This window comes from Cervus canadensis, chromosome 15 (genome assembly GCF_019320065.1).
Source record: "Cervus canadensis isolate Bull #8, Minnesota chromosome 15, ASM1932006v1, whole genome shotgun sequence".
Lineage (NCBI taxonomy): Eukaryota > Metazoa > Chordata > Mammalia > Artiodactyla > Cervidae > Cervus > Cervus canadensis.
The window spans coordinates 30185932-30207915 of record NC_057400.1 but is presented as its reverse complement, the minus strand read 5'-3'; the positions used below and the strand labels follow the sequence as shown (position 1 = coordinate 30207915).

Genomic DNA, 21984 nt, shown 5'->3' with positions numbered 1-21984 from the left:
CTTTGTGCCAGTATCATACTGTTTTGATTACTGTAGTTTTGTAGCAGTGTAGTCTGAAGTTGGGGAGCCTGATTGCTTCAGCTTTTCTTTCTCAGAATTGCTTTGGCTATTCAGGGCCTTTTGTGTCTTCATACAAAATAAATTTTTTGTTCTAGTTTTGTGAAAAATACCATTGGTAATTTGATAGGGATTGCACTGAGGTTGTATATTACCTTGGGTAGTAGAGTCACTTTGACAACACTGATTCTTCAAGAACATGGTATATCTTTCCATCTGTTTGTGTCCTCTTTGATTTCTTTCATCAATATCTTATAGCTTTAGAGTACAAGTCCTTTGCCTCCTGGGTAGGTTTATTTCTAGGTATTTTTAGTCTTTTTGATCTGATGGTAAATGGGATTGTGTTTTTAATTTCTCTCGGATTTGATGACCTTCCAGAGGGCTCACGCCAGTGAGTGCTCTCCAGAACTACCACTGCCAGTGTCTGCGTCCCTGCAGTGAGCCACACCCACCCTGCCTAGGCTGGAGGCCCTCCAACACCAGTAGGTAGGTCTGGCTCAGGCCCCTAAGCGGTCCCTGCTTTTCCCCTGTGTTCTAGTACACACAAGATCTGCTGTGTGCCCTCCAGGAACAGAGTTTCTGTTTCCCCCAGTCCAGTGGAATTCCTACGACAAACGCCCCTGCAGCTGCTTAGTCACTCAGTCGTGTCCAGCTCTGTGCTGCCCTATAGGCTGTAGCCCGCTGGGTTCCTCTATCCATGGACTTCTCCAGGCAAGAGTCCTGGAGTGGGTTGCCATGCCCTCCTCTATGGATCTTCCCAACCCAGGGATCGAACCGGGGTCTCCCGCTTTGCATGCAGATTCTTTACCAATGAGCCACTAGGGAAGCCCTGGCCTTCAATGGGGCCAGTGATTCTCTGGGGGCCCCTCCTCCATTGCCAAACTCCACTTGCCGGGCAGGGGAGCCTGATGTGGGGCTCAGAACTTTCACTCCTGTGGGAGAAATTCTCTCATAGTTTTTCAGTTTGTGGATTGCCCATGTGGCCAGTATGGGATTTTATTTTATCATGATTGTACCTCTTCTACCATCTTGTTGTGTCTCTGAATTTGGATGTAGGATATCTTTTTTTTTTGGTAGGTGCCAGCATATCTTGTCTATGCTTGTTCAACTTTTAGCTGTGCTTTTTGGTATTTTCATAAGAAAAGGTGAGCTCACATCCTCTACTCCACCATCTTGTCTCCTACTAGGTAAACTTTCATACTGTAATTTTTCTAAGTGGGAACTTTTCAAGAATTTAGGACGGGCTTGGCTGGGCAGTTCTGGCTTGGGGTCTCTTAAGTGACTTCAGTGAGACAGTAACTAAAGCGCAAACATCAGGAGGTTAGAAACTGCTCTGAGGACAGAACTGAGTTGGTTTTTGATCTATGAGTCATCCAGGCCCTTGGGCACCCTTCCCCACTACTGACCTCAAAGTAAAAACCATCTTGAGAGTCTTTTCACTTAAACTGTGATTTATCTGCATCAACCCAAGCATAAGCAAGAGAAAGGCAAATGGAGTAAGACTGTTTAATGGAGTCAACAAATCTTCTGAAGGTTTGTAAGGGGAAACACTGAAACAAAAATGAAAGCTAGGAGCCTTGTGGATTAGTCATTGATTTTCTTTCTCAGTACTACTAGTTAGGGGATAATTATGACTCTATTGTCTATACTAATGCCTCATCCCTATCTTTACAGTGACACTGGCTTGCTAATCCGGCTGCTGACTGGTGAAAAACACCAGCTTTCTCCCAGCACAAGGCTGTCTCAAGAGAAGCATGCTCTTGTCATAATACAACACCTCCAGCTGATAAACCCAGACAGTCACAGAGGCTTTCAGGATAAAGTATCTACATCAAATGGCTTCCAGAAGGGCCAGGTAAGATAAATTATCTATCTCAGTGGTTCTCAACCCTGGTCGCACATCAGAATCACCCTGGGGAAGCTTACCAAAAAAATACTGATGCCCAGAACCTCACGCTGAAGTTCTGTTTCAGTTGGTCTGAGTCTGCCCACCCCTACCCCACCCCCTGCTGCTGCTGCTAAGTCACTTCAGTCGTGTCTGACTCTGTGCGACCCCATGGACTGCAGCCCACCAGGCTCCTCCGTCCATGGGATTTTCCAGGCAAGAGTACTGGAGTGGGTTGCCATTGCCTTCTCCGCCTACGCCCGCTACTAGAGCCTATAAAAAGCTCCTCAGGAGATTCCCCTGTGTAGCCAGAGCTAAAAGCCACTAGTGGTCAGCACACGAACTTATCTACAAAACAGAAACAGAGTCACAGGCATAGAAAACAGACTAATGGGTGCCAAGGGGGTAGGAGAAGGAAGGATTGGGAATTTGGGATAGATGCAAACTGGATAAATGAGAAGGTCCCACTGTGTAGTACAGGGCACTCTATTCAGTATCCTGTGATAAACCATAATAGAAAAGAATATGACAAAGTATAACTGAATCACTTTGTTCTACAGCAGAAATTAATACAATGTTGTAAATCAACTATACTAAAATAACATTTTTTTTAAAAAAGCCACTGGTGTCAGGACCATTTTATGTATGTATAGGCTAAACTGAATTCTAAGATCTCATGAGATTAATATACTGTTAAGTAATTTTTTTCTCAAACATTTCAGGATTCCAGACATATAAGAGAGTCAAATGCTCATTTAAAATGGTAGAATGAGAAAACTGAAGCTACCAGTTGATCTAAAATGTTACCTGCAGTTAATTATAATAAGCTGGGACTAATTTTTCAGACTCTCACTTCATCTAAGCAGAGGCAGTGAGACAAGGTTTTCTTTGTAAAAGGTGTCACCATTTTCCTCTTTGCACCTTCTCTGTGTAGCATTCTTGGTGATTTCTGGCCGTAAACAAAATACATAAGTTGGGCTCTGTAGCACTGGTCATCCTTTCATGCAGGGATGGTTTACTCTTGGAATTCCAGTGCTGACTTCAGGCTACTCACCCGAAGTCCGAGGTCAAGACCCTAGGGTCTCTGGAGTCTGAGAATTGTCATTCATTTTCAGTAATGATACTGTTTGATGGACAGAAAGTCTTCACCTTCTTTCATCCCCACTGTATCAGTGTAAGGAAGCCTCTCAAAGTATACACCTTTGACATATTATTTATCCATCCTGCCTCTATATACAGCCAACCATCACCATCAAGAAACCTTAGGACAATAACTTTACACACACACTCCTTACCGTGTGTTCAGAATCTCGGCTGTGGTGGCAGCCAACAAAATGACATTCACTTCTGGAGGCACACTTTTTGGTGATGGATGTACTTCTTCCATGACTGGTAAAGTGATGTACTGTTAAACAGTACTGTGTATCTAGGCAAGGGGAAAAAAAAAAAAAAAAGAAACTTTGACCAATCACTTCAGAAATGACTAAAATTCGGGACAATCCTTAAGTTTCTAGGCCAGAGATTTAATGGCAGTGAGCTCAAGTTTCTGGGTGGTTTTTCTGAATAGGTACTAGCTTCTGAAGTATGTGTATTTTTAAGATGAATATAAATGGGCAGTTATCCTCTGGTGCAAGGTACAGCTGAGAAAAAATTGAACAAGTCTTTCATCAAAACTCCAGGTCTGCTCATTTCATAGGAAAGTGTCAGTATCTTTCTCTCTCCCTCTGAAGCACATGTTCTGTAACTCTAAAATAAAATGAAAACTATAAATGTAAAAATGAAGTGGGCCACAGCCCTTCCTGTTGCATTCTTTCTTTATATACTAAGAGGCCATGTGGCAAACTGGAGTGAAAGCAGGTGCTTCAACTTATGTGCCAAGGCACTTTCCTTCCTCATCAAGTTCTTCAGGCCCTAATCCTCCCAACGTGTTTGATTTTTCCCCAAAGTATTTCTGTATTTTCTCCTCCTCTTTAGCTCTCTCTTACCTTCTCTGTCCTCCTCTGCTTGGCTAGTTCATTTTCATACAAAGTTACCTTTAACCATTCACATTTTATTACTTAAAAGAGTTCTCTCAAGAAAGCGATTTCACTCACTATTCTGGGACATTCTACTTTAGTTCTGTGCCTCTTATTTTAGATAGCTCAGGCCAATGAAACGCTTCTTAGTTTACTGAGAAGGGACTAAAGCAGCAGTTGCCAAAAAGTAGGGGCAGGGAGGAGGAAAACTCAACTAAAGTTGAGAAGACAGGACTTAGAGAGCTGCCTCTGTCACAAGAACAAGCCATGTGACAGCCTTTGAGCTCATTTTCTTTTTAGCAAAAGGGTGAGTGCACTGGCATTTGGGTAGACTTGTAAGCTTTCATGTTAGCAACAGGAAATGCACATTAAGTGTGTACCACCAGTCAGGCACTCCTCTAATATGCATTCACTCATTCAGTCCTCACAATAAGCCTTAGGAATATCCTCATTTCACGGATAAAACACTGAGGCTCACATGGGTAGAAAGTGATGGAAGGTGAGATTCTCGTGGAGGTGGTTTTCCAGGGTTTGTGCCTCTCTGTATCCTCAGCATTGAGCTGAGCATCAGCAGAGCACCTCTACAAGAGCAGCGGACTGGGACTCGGGAGGGGAGAGAACCACTCCATGTGCTGAAAGGCATTCCAATTTGTACTCCAGACAAAGAATCGAAAATCGGTAGGTGCATGTGTTCATGGAGTCTGTCACACAGGCTAAAGCAGCCCTACAAAGTCAGAGTAAGAACCGGGGTGAACAAAACAAGAAGTGTCATTCTTGTCATATTTTGTTACCTAGAGACTGTCTTTTAACACCACTGGCTGATGGCATAAGCAGAGCTATAAAGTGAAAAGGAAACCTGAGATGACAAAGAACAACAGCCACAGGCCTGTTTGTCCCAAGAAATGGTTGACTCTCACTCCCCTTGATAACGACAAGCGAAAGGTAAGCAGTTACAGCCTCAGAACTCCAGATGATTATTGTTTGGGGGGCTTGGCTGGTGTACAGTCACACACGCTGGAATGCAGGGTCATCTCATGTCCAACTCTCTATGAGTCAGGTTTTCAGGGTGGATGGGGAAGACCCCAATCTCCCCTCCCTGACATTTTCTTGGAGGCAGAAAACTGCAGCATCCTTCTTTTGCTCCCATGTTTCAACAGAGATGAAGTTCTAAAACCCAGAAATGCCCATGCAAGTTCCCTTAAAAGTGGCTTTGATTAATGAAGTACAAATTGGAACATGTACAGAACTAGTAGAAACAGCATTTTATCGTTGTTCTATCACTCAGTCATGTCCGACTCTTTGCGACCCCATGAACTGCAGCACACCCAATCTTCCAGAGTTGGCTCAAATTCATGTCCATTGAGTCAGTGATGCTATCTAACCAGCTCATCCTTGGTTGCTCCCTTCTCCTCTTGAACAGCATTTGGTAAAATTCAAAAGAATGGGTGATAGTCACAAAGAGGCTGGACATCAATGCCCCAATCTACTGCTGTTCCAAACCCTCCCCCCCTCCCCCAATTCTTGGGGAAATTTAAAGCAAATAGTTAAAGAATTTTACCAGCCCTCTCACACAAGCTAATAAAGACAGGCATCTGCCTACCTCACAAACATTGAAATAAACATCTGTGAAAATGTAGAAACAAATCCCCAAAAGAATACATGCATTCAAAAGCACAATTCAGTCATGCACTCTTGAGAGCTGTAAGAGAACATTAAGAAAAAAATATCTTCATAATTATTCTTGAAAAGAAGTAGTGAACAATTCTGTCCATGTAAATGTCATAGTCATCTGTCTAATTTAGAGCATAAGATTTTCAGGCCTATAGAGGTCTCCAGTGTTACGATCAATTGGTTCCACCCATTGGCATCATCAAGGGCTTCCCAGGTAGCTCAGTGGTAAAGAACCCACCCGCCAATGCAGGAGATGAAAGAGTTCAATCCTGGGGTGGGGAAGATCCCCTGGAGGCTGGCACAGCAACCCACTCCAGTATTCTTGCCTGGAGAATCCCATGGCCAGAGGAGCCTGGTGGGCTGCAGTCCATGGAGTCACAAAGAGTCAGAGACGATTGAGCACGAGCACACTCACAACCCACTGGCATTATCTGGAAGAGGTAGGGCTATTCCACTGCCATAATGTGATACAGAAATTTCCAAAAGATTCATAGAAATAGAAGATCAAAGCTGGTAATTGCTAAGCCTGGAAGAGTTTGTTGGCCTTTCACATCTGAAAACCTTAAAAAAAAAAAAAAACAGTGCATCCTAAAATACATACAGAACTATAAGGAAATCAGGCTAAGTAGAGGTTTTCAATTCTATCAGCACATCCTGTCTGCTTTGCATCCAAGTTTGTATTAAGTCATTCAACTTCTCACCCCCTATATTCTTAACATTATTAGTCTAAGACCATCTTCTGCTGCCCGAAAAGATAATGAAAGAGCCCACTTGGTGACCCCTTCTTCTCTTATCCCCAACCATTCATTCTGCACACAGAAGCCAGAGCAATATTTTACAATATACCTAGCATCTTGTACTCTATAGCTTCAACACCCAACACATTTCCAATGAAATCTAAACTTCTTACCAAAACAAAGAAGATCGTGCATGTCCCAGTCCTTATCTCCATCAAATCCTTTCTCCCCCTTCCACTAAGCCTCACCAGCCAGCCTTCCTGTTCACTGAAGCAGCCAAATGCACTTGCTGTTCCTCTTACCGGCATGTTTTTCCTATAGCTCTCCACAGAGCTGATTTGTTCTGGTCATTTGAGTCTTAGTGCAAATGTATATTCCTCAGAGATTTCCTGACTACATAGTCAAAGGCATCCACTCATTCTGTCAATATTTACCAAGTGCCTAACATGGTCCAGGTACTGGATTACACACTGGGATCTACAAGACAACTAAACAAACTAAAAAGATGCTCAAACGTTTGTCAAGTAAACGAATGAGTCACTTAAGCATCAGTGTATCTCAAGAGGACAGAAACCTTCTTTTGCTTTAGCCAGTAAGTAGGACTTTTCTAGAGGTATCATCAAACATTTCTGACATTCTTAGAATGCCTTAGTCAACATTGTGGTCTATTTGTTCTCGCTGGTAAATATTAATTAAGAAATTCTTACTCAAAGCACACACAACTACAAACTGAGGCTATGCCATCAGTTTCCATGTACTCTCAGATTAGTCTGATGTCTGGATAGTCTTGTCAAACGTTCTCTGATTTCTGTAGAACATCACCGGCCTGCTGATTTACTAATCTCATCACATAAGATGCCTTTGCTCAGAGCCAGTTGAGAGAGATCTAAATGAGGTCTGGTCACAAAAAGAGTTCCAAACTCAGCACACTTACTTTGCGGGCACCATTTATCTTCTGCCCATCGATTGCAGTTATAATTATCCCCTGCATTTTCACAGGTAAAACACTTGAAGCTGTTTGGAAATGGTGTAGCTTTAAAAAAAAAAAAAATGCAAAGGGAAACAATATAGTTAAATATTTCAAACATCAGATATGGCATAAAGTTAGAAACTTTTACTAGAGCAAATAAAATTTACAAGTCATTATCCTTACAATTTCTATCAAGCTGGGCTTAACTGCCAGACTTTGGGGCATTTTCTTTATCCCCTTTTCTTTGAATATTTCATCTATGAATACACACTACAGAGTAGTGCAGATGATTCCAAGAGCCACTTTGAAGTATCCATGGTATTGTTCCATTACAATTTGGGAATAAGAGAAGGTTGAGTGGATGGGCAAAGATGGTGGTAGCATTGGGACCAATACTTTGATATATTATTGGCCCTGAAAAGAACTGGAGTCATTGACCTGAGTTTGAATTCCGCCCTTTTGACTAAGAAGTAATTTATTATTATTACCTAAAGATCCCTCCCCATGACTTGCAGAGGTATAATAAAAGTTAAACAGGAGATTGTATGAAAAATCTCTCTTAGGATCCCTGGCATATCAAACCACATTGGTTTCCATCCCTATGTACTTGCTTTACAGCTAGGCTTAACTTCAAACAAGTAATTTCACTTGATATGTCAATTATCCCTACATTAGACATCAACCAGGAATGTAACATTTAATATAAGGATGATAGTAATTCTCAGGCCCTTATGCTCAGGCAAGAGTGTTATAGAAACAAGAATTATGAGCTGCTGGAATGACAACAACTAGTATGTTCTTTTTGTCTTTATGCTTTTTTTTTTCTATCTTGTATCTTGTTATTTTGATGGGCAAGAAGTCAAAAGGATAAATTTGACATTTCTCTATACACTGGAGTGTAAAGCCCTGTGTGAAACATTTAAGTCTCCTGTTTTCGAAGAGTGAAATAAAGATCAAGGTAACCGAAACCATCCTAGTAACCTGACCCCAAGTTGGGATGATAATTAAAAAGCAGTGGGTATTTCACATACAGAGGAGGGTATTATTGATGCGTAAACCAAGAGCAAACTATCAAAAGCTAAAACTCAGAGGACACGTACCACAAATACATTTCAGTTTTGCCTATGCACAAAAGTGAATTAAATAATGAAATCCATTTCACCTACTAATTCAGTACAGTTTTAAAAATACTCAAACTCATTGCTGGTAGGTGAATAGTTAATGTAAAACTTAGCACTACCTTTTTGATTTAGTAATTCCTAAGATCTGTTCTAAGGTCATTAGCCAATGGAAAATGCATTTTAAAAGATTTTCAGTGAAGCATTAACATTTAGTTTGTTTATGATTGTGTGTGTGAGCTGTATGAATGAAAACACTTTTTAATGTAAGACATTAAGATACTTTCAAAATCATGGAAATGTATTCAAAATACAATGTAAAGGAATAAAAGCTACTAAAAGCTGCGAAATTAAATCTGTATGATCTCAGTATATCACATATTTAAAAACATATACAGAGAAAAAGCAACAGAAGGACATGCAGTTGAAAATCCTCACATCATCTCATGTCAGCCCTCCATATGTCCTTCTGCAGACCATGTAGTACTATTTACCATTGAAAAAAATCCACATATAAGTGAACCCAGGCAGTTCAAAGCCATGTTGGTCAAGGGTCAACTGTATGCCAAAATGTAAAGAAGAGCTCACTCTGAATCTTGGGATTATGAATAAATTTTCTTCTTCTACACATTTACCAGTCTTTTTTGGAATTTTCTATAATAATCAAGTATTAATTTTATATCTTTAATAATTTGCTCATCACAAAGTTATATCAGGCTTAAAAGGTTAAAAATTTGTTAATAATTTAGATTTTATGAAAATGATGTCTATGCTAAGCCATCAAGCTATCAAGTATACAATCGCTACCAATTTAGAAATTTGTAATAAATGGTAGTTCAAGGTGTGTGGTGTGTATATGTCTATGGCTATGTAGTACATATATGTGTACACACCTACTTACTAATGACTGAATGTCCTAAATAACAAAACACAAAGTGCAGAATGGCAACCATACAGGAGTATGAACACTCCTCATGGAGGAGTATAAAGACAGTGGTTCCCAAACCTGACTGTGTAACTAAAAAGAAGAGAGGAAAAAGAGAAAGAATTCCACATCCACCCTCCTGACTGCTGAATCTCTGGAGAAGAAACCCAGGAATATGTAATTTTAAAGGCTTTTGTTGTAATTCTGATACCCTTCCAGGTTTGTGAACCACTGGCATTCACATTTCTGAAACTATTTTTATCTATCACACATTCTCTATAAGGGATATCAGAGAAGTTTTACTTGTCTGAAGAGAGAGAAAAGAGGGGAGATTTTATACGTAATTTATGCAGAATCTTCCTACAGTCAAAATCCTTCTCCAAGAGATCAGCAAAGAACACTGAATTTCCCCTGCTGAGCCATTCTTAGGGACAGTGTTCAGAAAATTATTTTAAACATGAACCCTTTTAAGACTTCAGTAGGAAGCCAAACCATCTTAAAGAAATGGAGAAAATTTGTCACCATGTGTTACCCTTACCCACGGAAGTAATGAAGACTTTCCAATTTATGCTCGATATAAACCAAATGTTCCAGAATCAGCAGTTACTACAGGGAGACAGAGATTTTAGTTATTCTGATCCTATGTCATGGACAATGGTGACAACCACTACTTACGATCAAGAGGAGGCCGCACGTTATAGAAGTTGATGTTCTTGGCAAACACCCGGTTTTCGGAGAAGATAAAGGTCTGGACCACAGCTACAGTGAGGGCATGGCAGAGGAGCAGCATTCTGACCCCAGGTGTGGGGAAGTCCAACACTCATATACCTGTGGTGAAAAGAGGCGAGTTGAGTTTATCTGCGTTTTATACATCACTGTGCTGTGTACTTAGTTGTTCAGTCGTGTCTGACTCTTTGCGATCCCATGGACTGTAGCCTGCCAGGCTCCTCTGCCCATGGGGATTCTCCAGGCAAGAAGAATACAGAATGGGTTGCCATGCCGTCCTCCAGGGGAGGATCTTCCCAACCTAGGGATCAAACCCGGGTCTCCCACATTGCAGGCAATTCTTTACCAGCTGAGCCATCAGGGAAGCCCATGAGGAGTGTTTGGCTTCTCTTTGAAAAAGCTTGATTATTTAAACCTACTCAACCATCTACTTGTTCTACAGAGCCAGCACCTGTGACTTAAATGCACTCTTCCCTGTCAGGTGAAAGCTAAGCCGTTGCTACCTTCTACCGGGCAGGCTCTGCAGGACACCTGGTGGCTTAGGTCCCAAGAGATGGAGCAGCAGTACTGGCCTGCCTGCACCCCATTCCATCACTGCTCAGCCAGAGCCGGCTGGGTGACTTTGTGCTAAGTCACCTGATCTTTTAACAATCGCAGTTTGGTTCAACGGGTTGCTCCACTGAAGTTGCTGAACCACCTCTCTGAAATTCCGGTCCCTGAGTCAATACTTAACGCTTGATGAATTTTGCAATTCTTTCAGAACTTGGAAGACACAATAAAAGCTGGAACAGTAGGGAGGACCGTGAGTAAAAGGGCAACCAGTTTGAGAAACAAAGTCTCTACTGGTCCCAGAGCACACAGACGCTGAGAAGAGAAGTGAGAGTCACTGTGAAAGGCTGTCCCCACCTGTATCCTGTCTCACCGGGAGCAAGGGGAGTGGCCAGGAGGTTCTCAAGGGAATCGAGTAACAGTTGTTTGAAAACCACACAAATAATGTTAGTTCTGGCCCACAGACACTGCTCATTGCTTTCAGCCACTTAAAGTTGTCAGGGCCAAAACCCAGGGAAAGTGGTATGCACACAGCACTCGGTTAGGTGTTTCATCATAAGCCCACAGATCCTACCCTCTTGAAGCAGACCTTCTAGTAAGGAAACCTTCAGGAGAGATGCTCAGAGCCTGAAACATCACCACCAACAGGTTCTCTTTCACAAGGGGAAGGCGTGGGCAGCAGAAAAAGGAAGTCATTTGGAGTCCAAAGACTTTGGTTCAGGTGCTGGCTCTGCCATTTATTAGCGGCCTGACCCTGGGCAAGCTCTTTAGACTCTATTAACCTCAATTTCCTCATCTGTAAAGTGGTTTAATAACACCCACCCTGCCCACACCCTGGGTCATTGTGACCATCCAATAGAGGCTTGGGTAGGATCACATAGAACTGCGTGCATAAGAGCACGTGTAATACAAGTTCTGTGAAAATGGTGGAATCTTAGAGTTCAAAGACAATGGCTGAACCTGTCTTCTTGCTGATTCAATAGGTCTCAGTGGGTTTAGGGAATCTTCTAAAGGAAAAAAAAATAATGATCTCCACATGTTTAAGCATAATCCCTGACATGGATATTTTCCCTGCAGCTAAGATTAAGAATGCATAATTTCAAGGGATTTTATGCCATCTCTGAGTATACTGGTTTTGCATAAGGGGTTAATAATGCCTACCTATAAGCTGAACATTAGACAAAATGTACCCATGACATCATACCATCCCTACAGCTGGCCTCAGCCTCTGAGAGAAGTCCCTAAGGAAGGACTCAGGGTGAAAAAACTTGGCAAGTTTCACAAAACAATAATGCTAAACACTGTACACTGCCTCTCAGCTCGGTCCAAAATTTGTATAGTGATATACAAATATGTATCTCATTCTGCCCTTGTTTATTTTAGAAATCACAATTGACATTTCACAGATACTAGGTTTCCAAATCCTATTGTTATGCTCTTTCTTAAAAAGATGAACATTTAACCAACTCTATAATTCCTTATAAACAAGTGGCTATATTGACACAAACTCCGCTTCTCCTATTTCTTTCTCTGAGTTGGACTATTCCATATCCATTATAAATCTGTAGCCAAGTAATGGGTACTCTCTTTGTTACACTAGTGGAGACCCTCTGAATAGGGGAGACTAATCCCTCTTTCAGAAACATGACTGTGTTCTAACAGCAACTCACAAGTGCTCTTGTAAATGTGGTGGTGGTGGTGGTGTAGTCACTCAGTCGTGTCTGACTCTTTGTGACCCATGGACTGGGGCCCCTCAGGCTCCTCTGTCCATGGGATTCTCCAGGCAAGAATACTGGAGTGGGTTGCCATTTCCTTCTCCAAGGGATCTTCCGACCCAGGGATCAAATCTACGTCTCCTGCACTGGCAGGCAGATTCTTTACCACTGAGCCACCTGGGAAGCCCCTGTAATATAGAGAGAATGCATAAGATCACAGCGTTCATATTATCTATATCCAAGTCCCGTTTGCATCACTAAGTGACAACTATGGGACTTGAGACGAGTTGCTTGTTTCCCAAGCCTCAGCGTCCCCATCTCCAGAGCAGGCATAATGACAGTCCCTACTTCACAGTATGGACGTGAGGGCTGAGTGACATCATGCATAGAAAGAACTCAGCCAGTGCTGGGCACATGTCAAAACTGTATTCACTGAGCACTTTCTATTCAGTGGTAAAGGAGGAGCCAAGATGGCGGAGGAGTAGGACGGGGAGACCACTTTCTCTCCTACAAATTCATCAAAAGAATAACTGAATGCAGAGCAAACCTCACAAAACAACTTCTGATTGCTAGCTGAGGTCATCAGGCGCCCAGAAAAGCAGACCATTGTCTTCGAAAGGAGGTAGGACAAAATATAAAAGATAAAAAGTGAGACAAAAGAGCTAAGGACGGAGACCCGTCCGGGAAGGGAGTCTTAGGCGGCCTTGCTTGGGCTAGGGTCCGGGCCTGAGTGCCCTGAGGACAATCGGAGGGAGCTTCTGTGAGGTGCCAACTTGAACTGTGGGAAACCAAAAGAGAGAAAATTAACCGGCCGGAACACACTGCCGGCCCTTCGCAGAACAAAGGGACGGAGAAAGTCCCAAGAAGAGGTCGCAGGCTGCGGACCCGCCCAGCCCCGCCGGAGGCAGGAGGCAGGGGGGAGGGGAAGGTCGCGGCGAGACACAGGGCGCAGGCACCCGACCGGCGCGGGCGGGGACTGGGGCTGGGGACGCGGAGGGCGGAAGGCGCGCGCGCCCGACTGGCGCCAGCGGAAACTGAGACTGGGTCCGCGGAAGGGAGTGAGTGCGCCACACCTGGGGATAGTGCGCCCATCAAGCCCCTCGCTGCCTGGACCGCTCTGACGGGGAAGGCACAGAGAGCAGGCGCAGCTTTTCCTTCCCCGCTTTTGTGTAACACCCGAGGGCTGGAACCTAGCGCAGCGCGGGGCGCGCTCCATATAGAACAGCCGGGAGCCTGAGCAGCGCAGACGGAGAAAGCAGCGTCAGCCCCTCCCGGCAGCGCCAGCCCGCCCCCGCAGGGCCAGCCCCCCCCCGCAGCGTCAGCCCCGCCCCGCAGCGCCAGCCCATCCCCGCAGCGTCAGCCCCTCCCGGCAGCGCAACGGAACTAGCTAACTGAATAAGAGTCCACCTCCGCCCGCCTGTGTCAGGGCGGAAATGAGGCTCTGAAGAGACCGGCAAACAGAAGCCAAATAAAAGGGAACCGCTTCAGAAGGGACTGGTGCAACAGATTAAAATCCCTGTAGAAAACACCGACTTCACGGAAGGGCCCTGTAGATATCGAGAAGTGTAAGCTGGAACGAGGAGCTATCTGAAACTGAGCCGAACCCACACTGACCGCAGCAGCTCCAGAGAAACTCCTAGATATATTTTTACTTTTTTTTTTCTAAGTAAGAAAAAAAAAAAATTTTTTTTTCTTTTTATATTTTTTCTTTTTTATTTTTTCTCTTTTATTTTCCTTTAAAATTCCCTATTACTCCCCCATTACTCCTTAACTTTCATTTTCATAGATTTTTATGATATTTTTTTATTCAGTGGTAAAGAGCATTAGCTCAAGTACCTGCCTTCAAACCTACCATCTGTATGGCACCTAACACAAGTTCTTCAACCTCTCTGTACCATAATTTTTGCATCTATAAAGTGGGAATAATAATAATACCTACCTCATACAGGTATACAAATTTGTTAATACATATCTATCTATCTCATTACTTATGTGCTCAGCATTTTGCTAATTCTGAAGCATTTACTATTATGAATAAATCACCAAGTACTTTGGAATCACAAGTAAGAACCCTTAATTTTCCTCACGTAATCTCAGACAAAAGCCCATCCATTCAAAACACCACCATTACTGACACCTAGTACGTAACAGACATTTTCATCACTGGATCCCCAGCAAGTCTTTACTGTCTGGCAGTTTGCATTTTAGAGGGAGAAGACAGGCAGTACATGTGGAAAAGGCCATAATTTCTGACTATTGTAAATTCTGTGGAGGGAACATGATAAGGTGATATGTCAGTGGACAGGAAGAACTGCTTAACATATATGGTGAGCCCAGTACATCTGAGTAGGTGACATTTATGCAGGTGAATTAAATGTTGATAAGAACATGTCCAAGCAAAAAATCAAGGGAAAAGAAACCAAGTCCTTAGATCAGAAGAAGGGTGCCTCACTGGGGGAACTCAGAAAGCAGCTAGTGTGACCAGAGCATGCAGAGATGGGGGAACAGACAAAGCCAGAGTTGGTGAGGCCAGACTACACAGGCACTTCCAGGCCATGGCAAGGATCTCAGATCCAGCAGAATCAAGAAACTGTTCTGTTTTAGATTATCTAGTTTTGAAAACTACTCTCAAGAAAGCTTTGTCTCTGGAAAGTAGTAATTGGTCCAGAATGCCTAGTCCTATTTCTAGCTCCGGGAAGAGAGGAATACAAATAACAGTGAACACAGAGGAAGGAAGAATTCAGATACACCTAAAAGGTTCTTCTGGATGACATCACACATGATATGATGGCTCATAGAAGACTTAAAAACAACGGAAGGAACAACAAACCTAAGAATTAGATTTGTGTTGTGGTTTCTCCTTTCCTGGAAAAAGCGCTGTAGAGAATATAGTCTCATTACTAGCATATAACTGAGGACAAGGTGGGGGTTCAGGGGCAATATGTGCAAAGATCCTAGCACACAGCCTGGAACACAGCATACCCTCAAAACATGTCCATGCAGCTTCTTCTAGCACAAAAGTTGATAATGGTGGAAAATTAGGCCACAAGAATATTGCTTCGATATACTAGCTGGAGTTAAAACAGCATACTCTATTCTATCAAGATCCTCTAAAACTGCAAGGGTTTTACCTGTCAAATGAGGGAAGCACCAAATAACAATATCTCATATTTTCCAGAGCATGTTTTATAATCTGTACTACATACTGCTTTTCCCATAGCACCTATATTTATCTCTTTTTCAGTGTATAGGTTTGTGTTAACATGACTGTTTTATTTTTCACAACCCAAAGACATTAGGATAATGAAAAAGCAAATGACTAAATTATAGTATCTGAAAGTAGTTTCACATTTGGAATCATTTCATGTAGTCTCTGAACTAAAATTTATCTGCTGAGGCTTTGCTGAGTAAGCTCTTGTTGCAATCTTTCTTGCAGAACAAGGTTATAGCAGAGTTTGTATTCTGCTCCAGAAAGGGAAAAGAAATTTTTAACACAAGCTAGACTATACCAGTCTGTTACTTTCTCTAGGACTATCACACAGAGCAGAGTTCTTCATGTGGGAGAGGAGGACCTGTGAGGAGCTTAAGGTTGTTTGCAATATGATGTCGGTATATAATTTCCCCCTGGGATAAGACCTACACATAATGGTTAACAACAACTGCTCTCTGACTTAGGATACAGACATTATAATTCAGCTTCTGGTAACTTAGATGTTTTCTTACTCTGACACTAACAAAGCCTCACATAGACATTAGGTACCTGGTCCACACTCTCAAACCCACAGGTGGCTCAAAACATCCCCACCCCACCAACCCCCAACAGAGCTCATCACCATCATCCATCTTTCTCAGATAGAAGACCTTGTCAGAAACCCCTCACCTCTGGAGCTGGACTTTATTTTAGGAGTCCTCTCTTTGGAAAGTATATTCATTCTTGTTCCAGAATGCAGTGTGCTTCCTTGCCAAGAGAAGGGATTTCTGCAAGGCACATCTGTAGGGTTATAGCAGAGACAGGCAACTCTCAGGCACTCGGGGAATGGCAGGTAGCCAGATGTGTAAATTTAGGAAACTCCGTGTGAGACTGGCCCACTACTGCCGGGAGTAATGGACGTACATGGCTCATGGTCCAGAAGCATGACCATCTCCCAGGTCCCAGCCATGGTCATCATCCCACCCTATATGCAACATTTTAAAGCTTCCCTGGGGTACGTGCAGGCCTCAGGAATGGCACACCCTTGACCTCAAGCTCTTCTGATATAGGAACAGGACCTCCTCACTTTTATATCCCCTAGGTCCACACTCAGCACATAGTAGATATTCAATAGACATGTTTTGGAACAGAATGAACATCATTAGCTATGACCTATTATAAGGAGCACCTTTCTTAGCAAGTAAGACAAAAACTATGGGCAATAAGGAGCTGGCAGGGCATCCAAAGATGATAAAGACATGATGGGATCAAAAGGAGATTTGAAGCCCAAGACCAAGCAGAGGTGGTAAACACCAGCACAGCTTATACAACTGCTAACAATAAGTCAGCAAGCGCCAGGCCAACCTCCACTGCCAATAAAACAAATACAATAGATAATTTAAGGGGAGCAGCTCTCCTAAGTCCAACATGCCTATCAACACCTGCATTCACACCTTCCTGCAAGCATCACTTATCTGCACTAAGACACTTTAATGGCAAACCTAATGGGCCTGCCTTTCCTTGTAAAAAGAATAGAAGGCAAAGAGAAAATGCAACATGAGTGCTATTTTACTCACAGTGGAAAAGATGAAAACACTCCTCAGAAAAGGAGAAATTTGCCAGGAAACTTTACAGTCTATCACAAGGGTAGTACTACTTGTTTCCAGCTATTAAGAGAGTTTGACCAACGGCGATATTCTGGTTCCCAAGAAATTTGGCAAGACGATTCATGGGCTATATAGGCTGAGACTCTGCTCCAGTTGTCTTCCTTGAGGGGACCTGACCTGGGCAATGAAAGCCTGGCTCCTGCGGCTCAGAGTTGACCCTCTCTGACAGATTCTCTGTTTCCAGTACCTGGATCATTCTTCCCCGCCCCGGCCCCACCCAATTTTAAATATTAATTTTAAAGATATTTAATTTAGCATTTCGATGTGCCTGAAGCAAAATACAAGAGAGAATTTTAGCTTATGCTCAGTCCATCATCTTTATCTGAAAATACAAAAATCTCCATGGAGTACCATGGATTTTACTCTTGCATAAAACATTCCATAGGGAAAAATGGAACCATGATTTGACCTCTCTTTACAGCTTGTCCAAATCTTGAAAGCAGCAGTTTTATAAGTCATGCATTCATACTAGGTACTGTGCTAAGCACTTATATACAACAGTGAGTAAGAGACACAGTCCCTGTGCTGTCACACATTATTGAAGCCCAAGAGTTAATGTGAGCCACAGGTGAATTATGACTGTCAAGTATTAATATAGTCATCTCTGAGGGGGAAACAATGGGCTTTAGATTCAGGAAGACCTAAAGACCCTGGTGCTGGGAAAGACTGAAGGCAAAAGAGGTGGGCAGCAGAGGATGAGATGGTTAGTTAGCATCACTGACTCAATAAACATGAATCTGAGCAAACTCCAGGAGATAGTGATGGACAGGGGAGCCTGGCATGCCGCAGTCCATGGGGTCACAGAGTCGGACACAACTTAGTGACTGAACAACAAACAGGATAAAATTCTAGTTCTACATTTCATAATCAGGTGACCAAAGAGTTAAGAAGTACTGTCCCCATTTGCCAGTAAGACAAGTGAGGCTTAGAGTCAGGTGGGTAAATTTTCTAAATTGTGTGGACTGAGTGCAATTACATAGGTAATTCCTATTTCACTGAGATAATGTTTGACTTGTTCTCCCTCTCTTTTCCTCCCCCAAGGCTTCTTCAGACAATATTAGCAGACTCAAGATCAGATCAAGGGATATAACTGTCTAACTCCATTCCATACCACCTGGATCAAGTCTGGTACACAGTGTGGAGTTCTGTGCACTCATTTCTCAAGAAGATTCTGAAGTTCTCTCTATTGCAACCACGTGGAAAGCTGGGATGAATGACTGCCAAGGTTCCTTCACTTCTAATATTCTATGATTTCAGGGGAAGAATATTAATGAAGACTTTTAGTTATGCCCTAAAAAGTCATAATGAAATACAATATTACCATAATATTTCAGATTCTGCTGTTCTCTTTTAAAGAAAATCTTTCAAAAAATCTCATCAAACACAGGATCAAAAACTTACAGAACTGAGTATCTCATTTCTAAACACAAAGGTGTGCATTTTACAGTGTTAAGATGGGAGTTTTTCCTACTACATGCAATGTGGTACAAGATACTGTCTAAAACTGTGCTAACATTAAAAGCACTTCATTATGCAAACCAAATTTATATCTAATTGTGAATTAATACAGGGCCCATAAGTATGTAATTTGGGTGAAGAAATAGTCTAATCAATTGTAAAGAAATCTTTTTAAATGGGATTCAAATTTTAAGAAATAGCTAAAAGATACTTCCAAAGTAATAGCGTTTCAGCTGCATTTTTGTCCAAGACATAATCTTACGTCTTTTCGAGAAGGCTTTCATGACACTGGAGAAATAAGACAGTAAGAACTCCAAATGAACAATATTTAAAAGCTTAGATGTTTGAGACTTGGAAAATGGATTCCTTTTAAAAAGGATCAAGACTGGTTTGTCGTGTTTCATTGAACTATTTGGACAACTTGTAGAGAGCTAATAAAATATTTTAATTGATTATATCTGAAAGTATCCTTCACATGGGTGGAATAATTTTTACACAGTTTACTTCCATAAGTGATTTTTAAGAGGCCTATGCCAAGTCAATTATGCATTAAGGTTCTCAAAATACAGTGTAAAAACCATATTGGATGAAAGGAAAAATAAAGATACTAACCCCGTGTATGAATGGCGTTCCTCTGCTGTATGTCACGCTCTGCTCTGGACCGCCCAGGAGCCAAGGGAGACATATGTGGAATACAAATTCTCATGATTTGTAAACAGAAAACTCCCTAGTCCTTAATTCTCAAATTAATGGGCCCTATGCATTTTTCTACAGAGAGCACCAAAGAATATGCAGATAATGCCTGAAATTTGTTTTGAAGAGCTCAAGACGCATCCCTCATTTGGCCATTTCTTTTAAAAAAAAAAAAGCCAAAGGCATAATATTGAGGCAGTTTTATAAAGATATTTCTGCTGTCAGGCAGGCAAATGAGGGATGTTATTTTCTTTTCTGTGCAAGAGAGGTGTCTTTAAATTTGAGAAGAAGACAGAATAACTGGACAGAACCTCTTCAAGAGAGCTGCAGGCACAGAGGTGTTGGTGCTGTTAACTCGCCATGCCACCAGCAGAACTGCACGGATGTAAACGGAGTGGCAACCAGAGGCTTCACACGGAAGACATTGTTTTTATGTTCCCCACCCATGCTTGCTGTACTGAACTCATGTCTTTTAATAACCAATCAAAGTTCTCATAATAGAAATCTAGGCTGAAATGTCCAACAGCTGGCTAAGGACCCATTATTCTATAATTGAGTAGAGGAGAACAATCCAAAAGATGCCTTCTCTAACACATGGCATACAGAACTCAACTGAGAAAATTTAGCTTTCAAGGTCACTAGACACGCAGGTGATGGCGAGCACTTTTGACTGCACTTAGCCTCAGCAGACACAGAAAAATGACCATAGAAATAAAGTATAAATAAAGTATATACACAGATGTGTGTCTCATTTGAATCTCTCTGTATATATTCTAACATGATGGAATATCTGTACCAAAACACCCAGAGGGATGGGATGGGGAGGGAGGCAGGAGGGGGGATCGGGATGGGGAACACATGTAGATCCATGGCTGATTCATGTCAATGGATGGCAAAAACCACTACAATATTGTAAAGTAATTAGCCTCCAACTAATAAAAATAAATGAAAAAAACAAAAACAAAAAACAAAACAAAAAAAACAAATCTTACACGATAATTTCATCGATATGTGTGTATATATGTACATCTGTATATATGTATACATATATATATGTATGTGCATATATGCAGATGTACATACATATCTTTTGAATGAAATAACTGCTTAAGCGCTATGACAAAGTGACCCTGAGCATGTGTGCTTGCTAAGTCGCTTCAGGCATGTTCAACTTTTTGTGATCCTATGGATCATAGCCTGTCAGGCTCCTCTGTCCCTGGGATTCTCCAGGCAAGAATACTGGAGTAGGTTACCAAGCCCTCCTCCAGGGGATCTTCCCCACCCAGGGATGTAACCTGCATCTCTTAAATCTCCTGCATTGGCAGGCGGGCTCTTTACTACCAGCGCCACCTGGGAAGCCCCGAGAACTCTACCAATCACGTCAGCTGTTTTCAGCATACGCACAGTTATCTTTCATTTGGGAAAGCTCTAGGATGCAGAACTGTTGCTATGCATTTGTCCTGTTGTCTTTCTTCTGTCCTGAGGCTTTATGTCACGGACCATGATTTATAGTACTAGCTCAAATTATTCCTGATCCTATATCTAAAATGGTATTGCACAAGAACATGTTCATGGCTATCATTCTAAAACAGGCGCCATTTGCAAACCAACAATAAACTACATGCAATGGCAAAAGAATATCATGCTAACTTTTGCACAATCACAAATTCCAGAACAGATTATTCAAAGAATTCTCTGGAAGGTAACAAGCTTATAAAAGCAATTCTAATAAAAAAAAATTTCTGCATTCTACATATATAACAAAGTTACAGCATGTCACTTGCCCTATAAATTGTCACTATTACCAATTGGAGCAGAAGGAAGTGTACACATAAAGATATATATGTGCATAATTTTATATTCCCAGAGGAAATTGAAAAATTATAGACATTAAATAGTGCTTTAATTGCATCATGAAAAATGACATTTAAGCAATGGTTCACAGTCCTACAAAGGTAAAGTCAAGCGTATATGCTGCCTAGTCTAGGGCGGGGAGAATGGCTTTTAGAGGTGATCAGGCCTGGGAGCAAATTCTGACCTTGCCATTAGTTGGACCTGCCACCTCTGGCTGATTCCTCTACTGCTCTGAGACTGAGGTTCCTATCAGTAAAACAGAGATATTAATTATCTATTTTGCACAAAGTTGTGGGAATTAAAGGAGAATGACTAAGTCCCTATACACTGTTGATTTAATTATCAAACTATTAAATAAGTACTAAATGCTAAAATTAGAAAGGGGTGGAATGGATTGGGAGATTGGGATTGACTGATATGCACTACTATGTTTTAAATAGATAACCAACAAGGACTGTATACTGCAGGGAACTCTATTGAATGCTCTATGGTGACTAAATGGGAAGGAAATCCAAAAAAGGGGATATGTGTACATGTACGGCTGATTCCTTTGCTATACAGCAGAAACTAACACAATATTATAATGTAACCGTACTCCTAAAAAAAATCTAAAATTGGAGATTTATGGTTCCTCAATGGATTACATACCAGCCAGTATGATTAAGATTATACCATATCTGGCCAGATTTAAGACAAATTCAATACACCTATTTTCAGCTCTCAAATGCTGTGATTATCTAAGCATATATGAGAG

The 21984-nt window shown here is 41.8% G+C and overlaps 1 protein-coding gene and 1 long non-coding RNA gene across 10 annotated transcripts in view; one reads left to right on the top strand and one right to left on the bottom strand.

The window, feature by feature from the left end:
• The window catches only part of LOC122453935, a 122298-nt gene extending 103777 nt beyond the window's left edge, over positions 1-18521 (top strand). For both annotated transcript variants that reach the window (XR_006273232.1, XR_006273231.1), the window contains exons 2-4: positions 1732-1912; positions 4753-4899; positions 18267-18521. This is a non-coding gene — a long non-coding RNA (uncharacterized LOC122453935). The remainder of the gene's footprint in view (positions 1-1731; positions 1913-4752; positions 4900-18266) is intronic.
• The window catches only part of LYPD6B (LY6/PLAUR domain containing 6B), a 226610-nt gene that overhangs the window by 3934 nt on the left and 200692 nt on the right, over positions 1-21984 (bottom strand). For 7 of the 8 annotated variants that reach the window (XM_043488273.1, XM_043488274.1, XM_043488271.1 and 4 more), the window contains 3 exons: positions 10054-10206; positions 7300-7398; positions 3238-3368 (listed from right to left, as the gene is read on the bottom strand). In XM_043488273.1, coding sequence (XP_043344208.1) covers positions 3238-3368; positions 7300-7398; positions 10054-10168 — 345 coding nt within the window. In that variant the 5' untranslated portion in view covers positions 10169-10206. Of the gene's footprint in view, positions 1-3237; positions 3369-7299; positions 7399-10053; positions 10207-12323; positions 12349-21984 lie in introns of those variants that run through there. The other variant, XM_043488275.1, reaches the window with a different exon arrangement.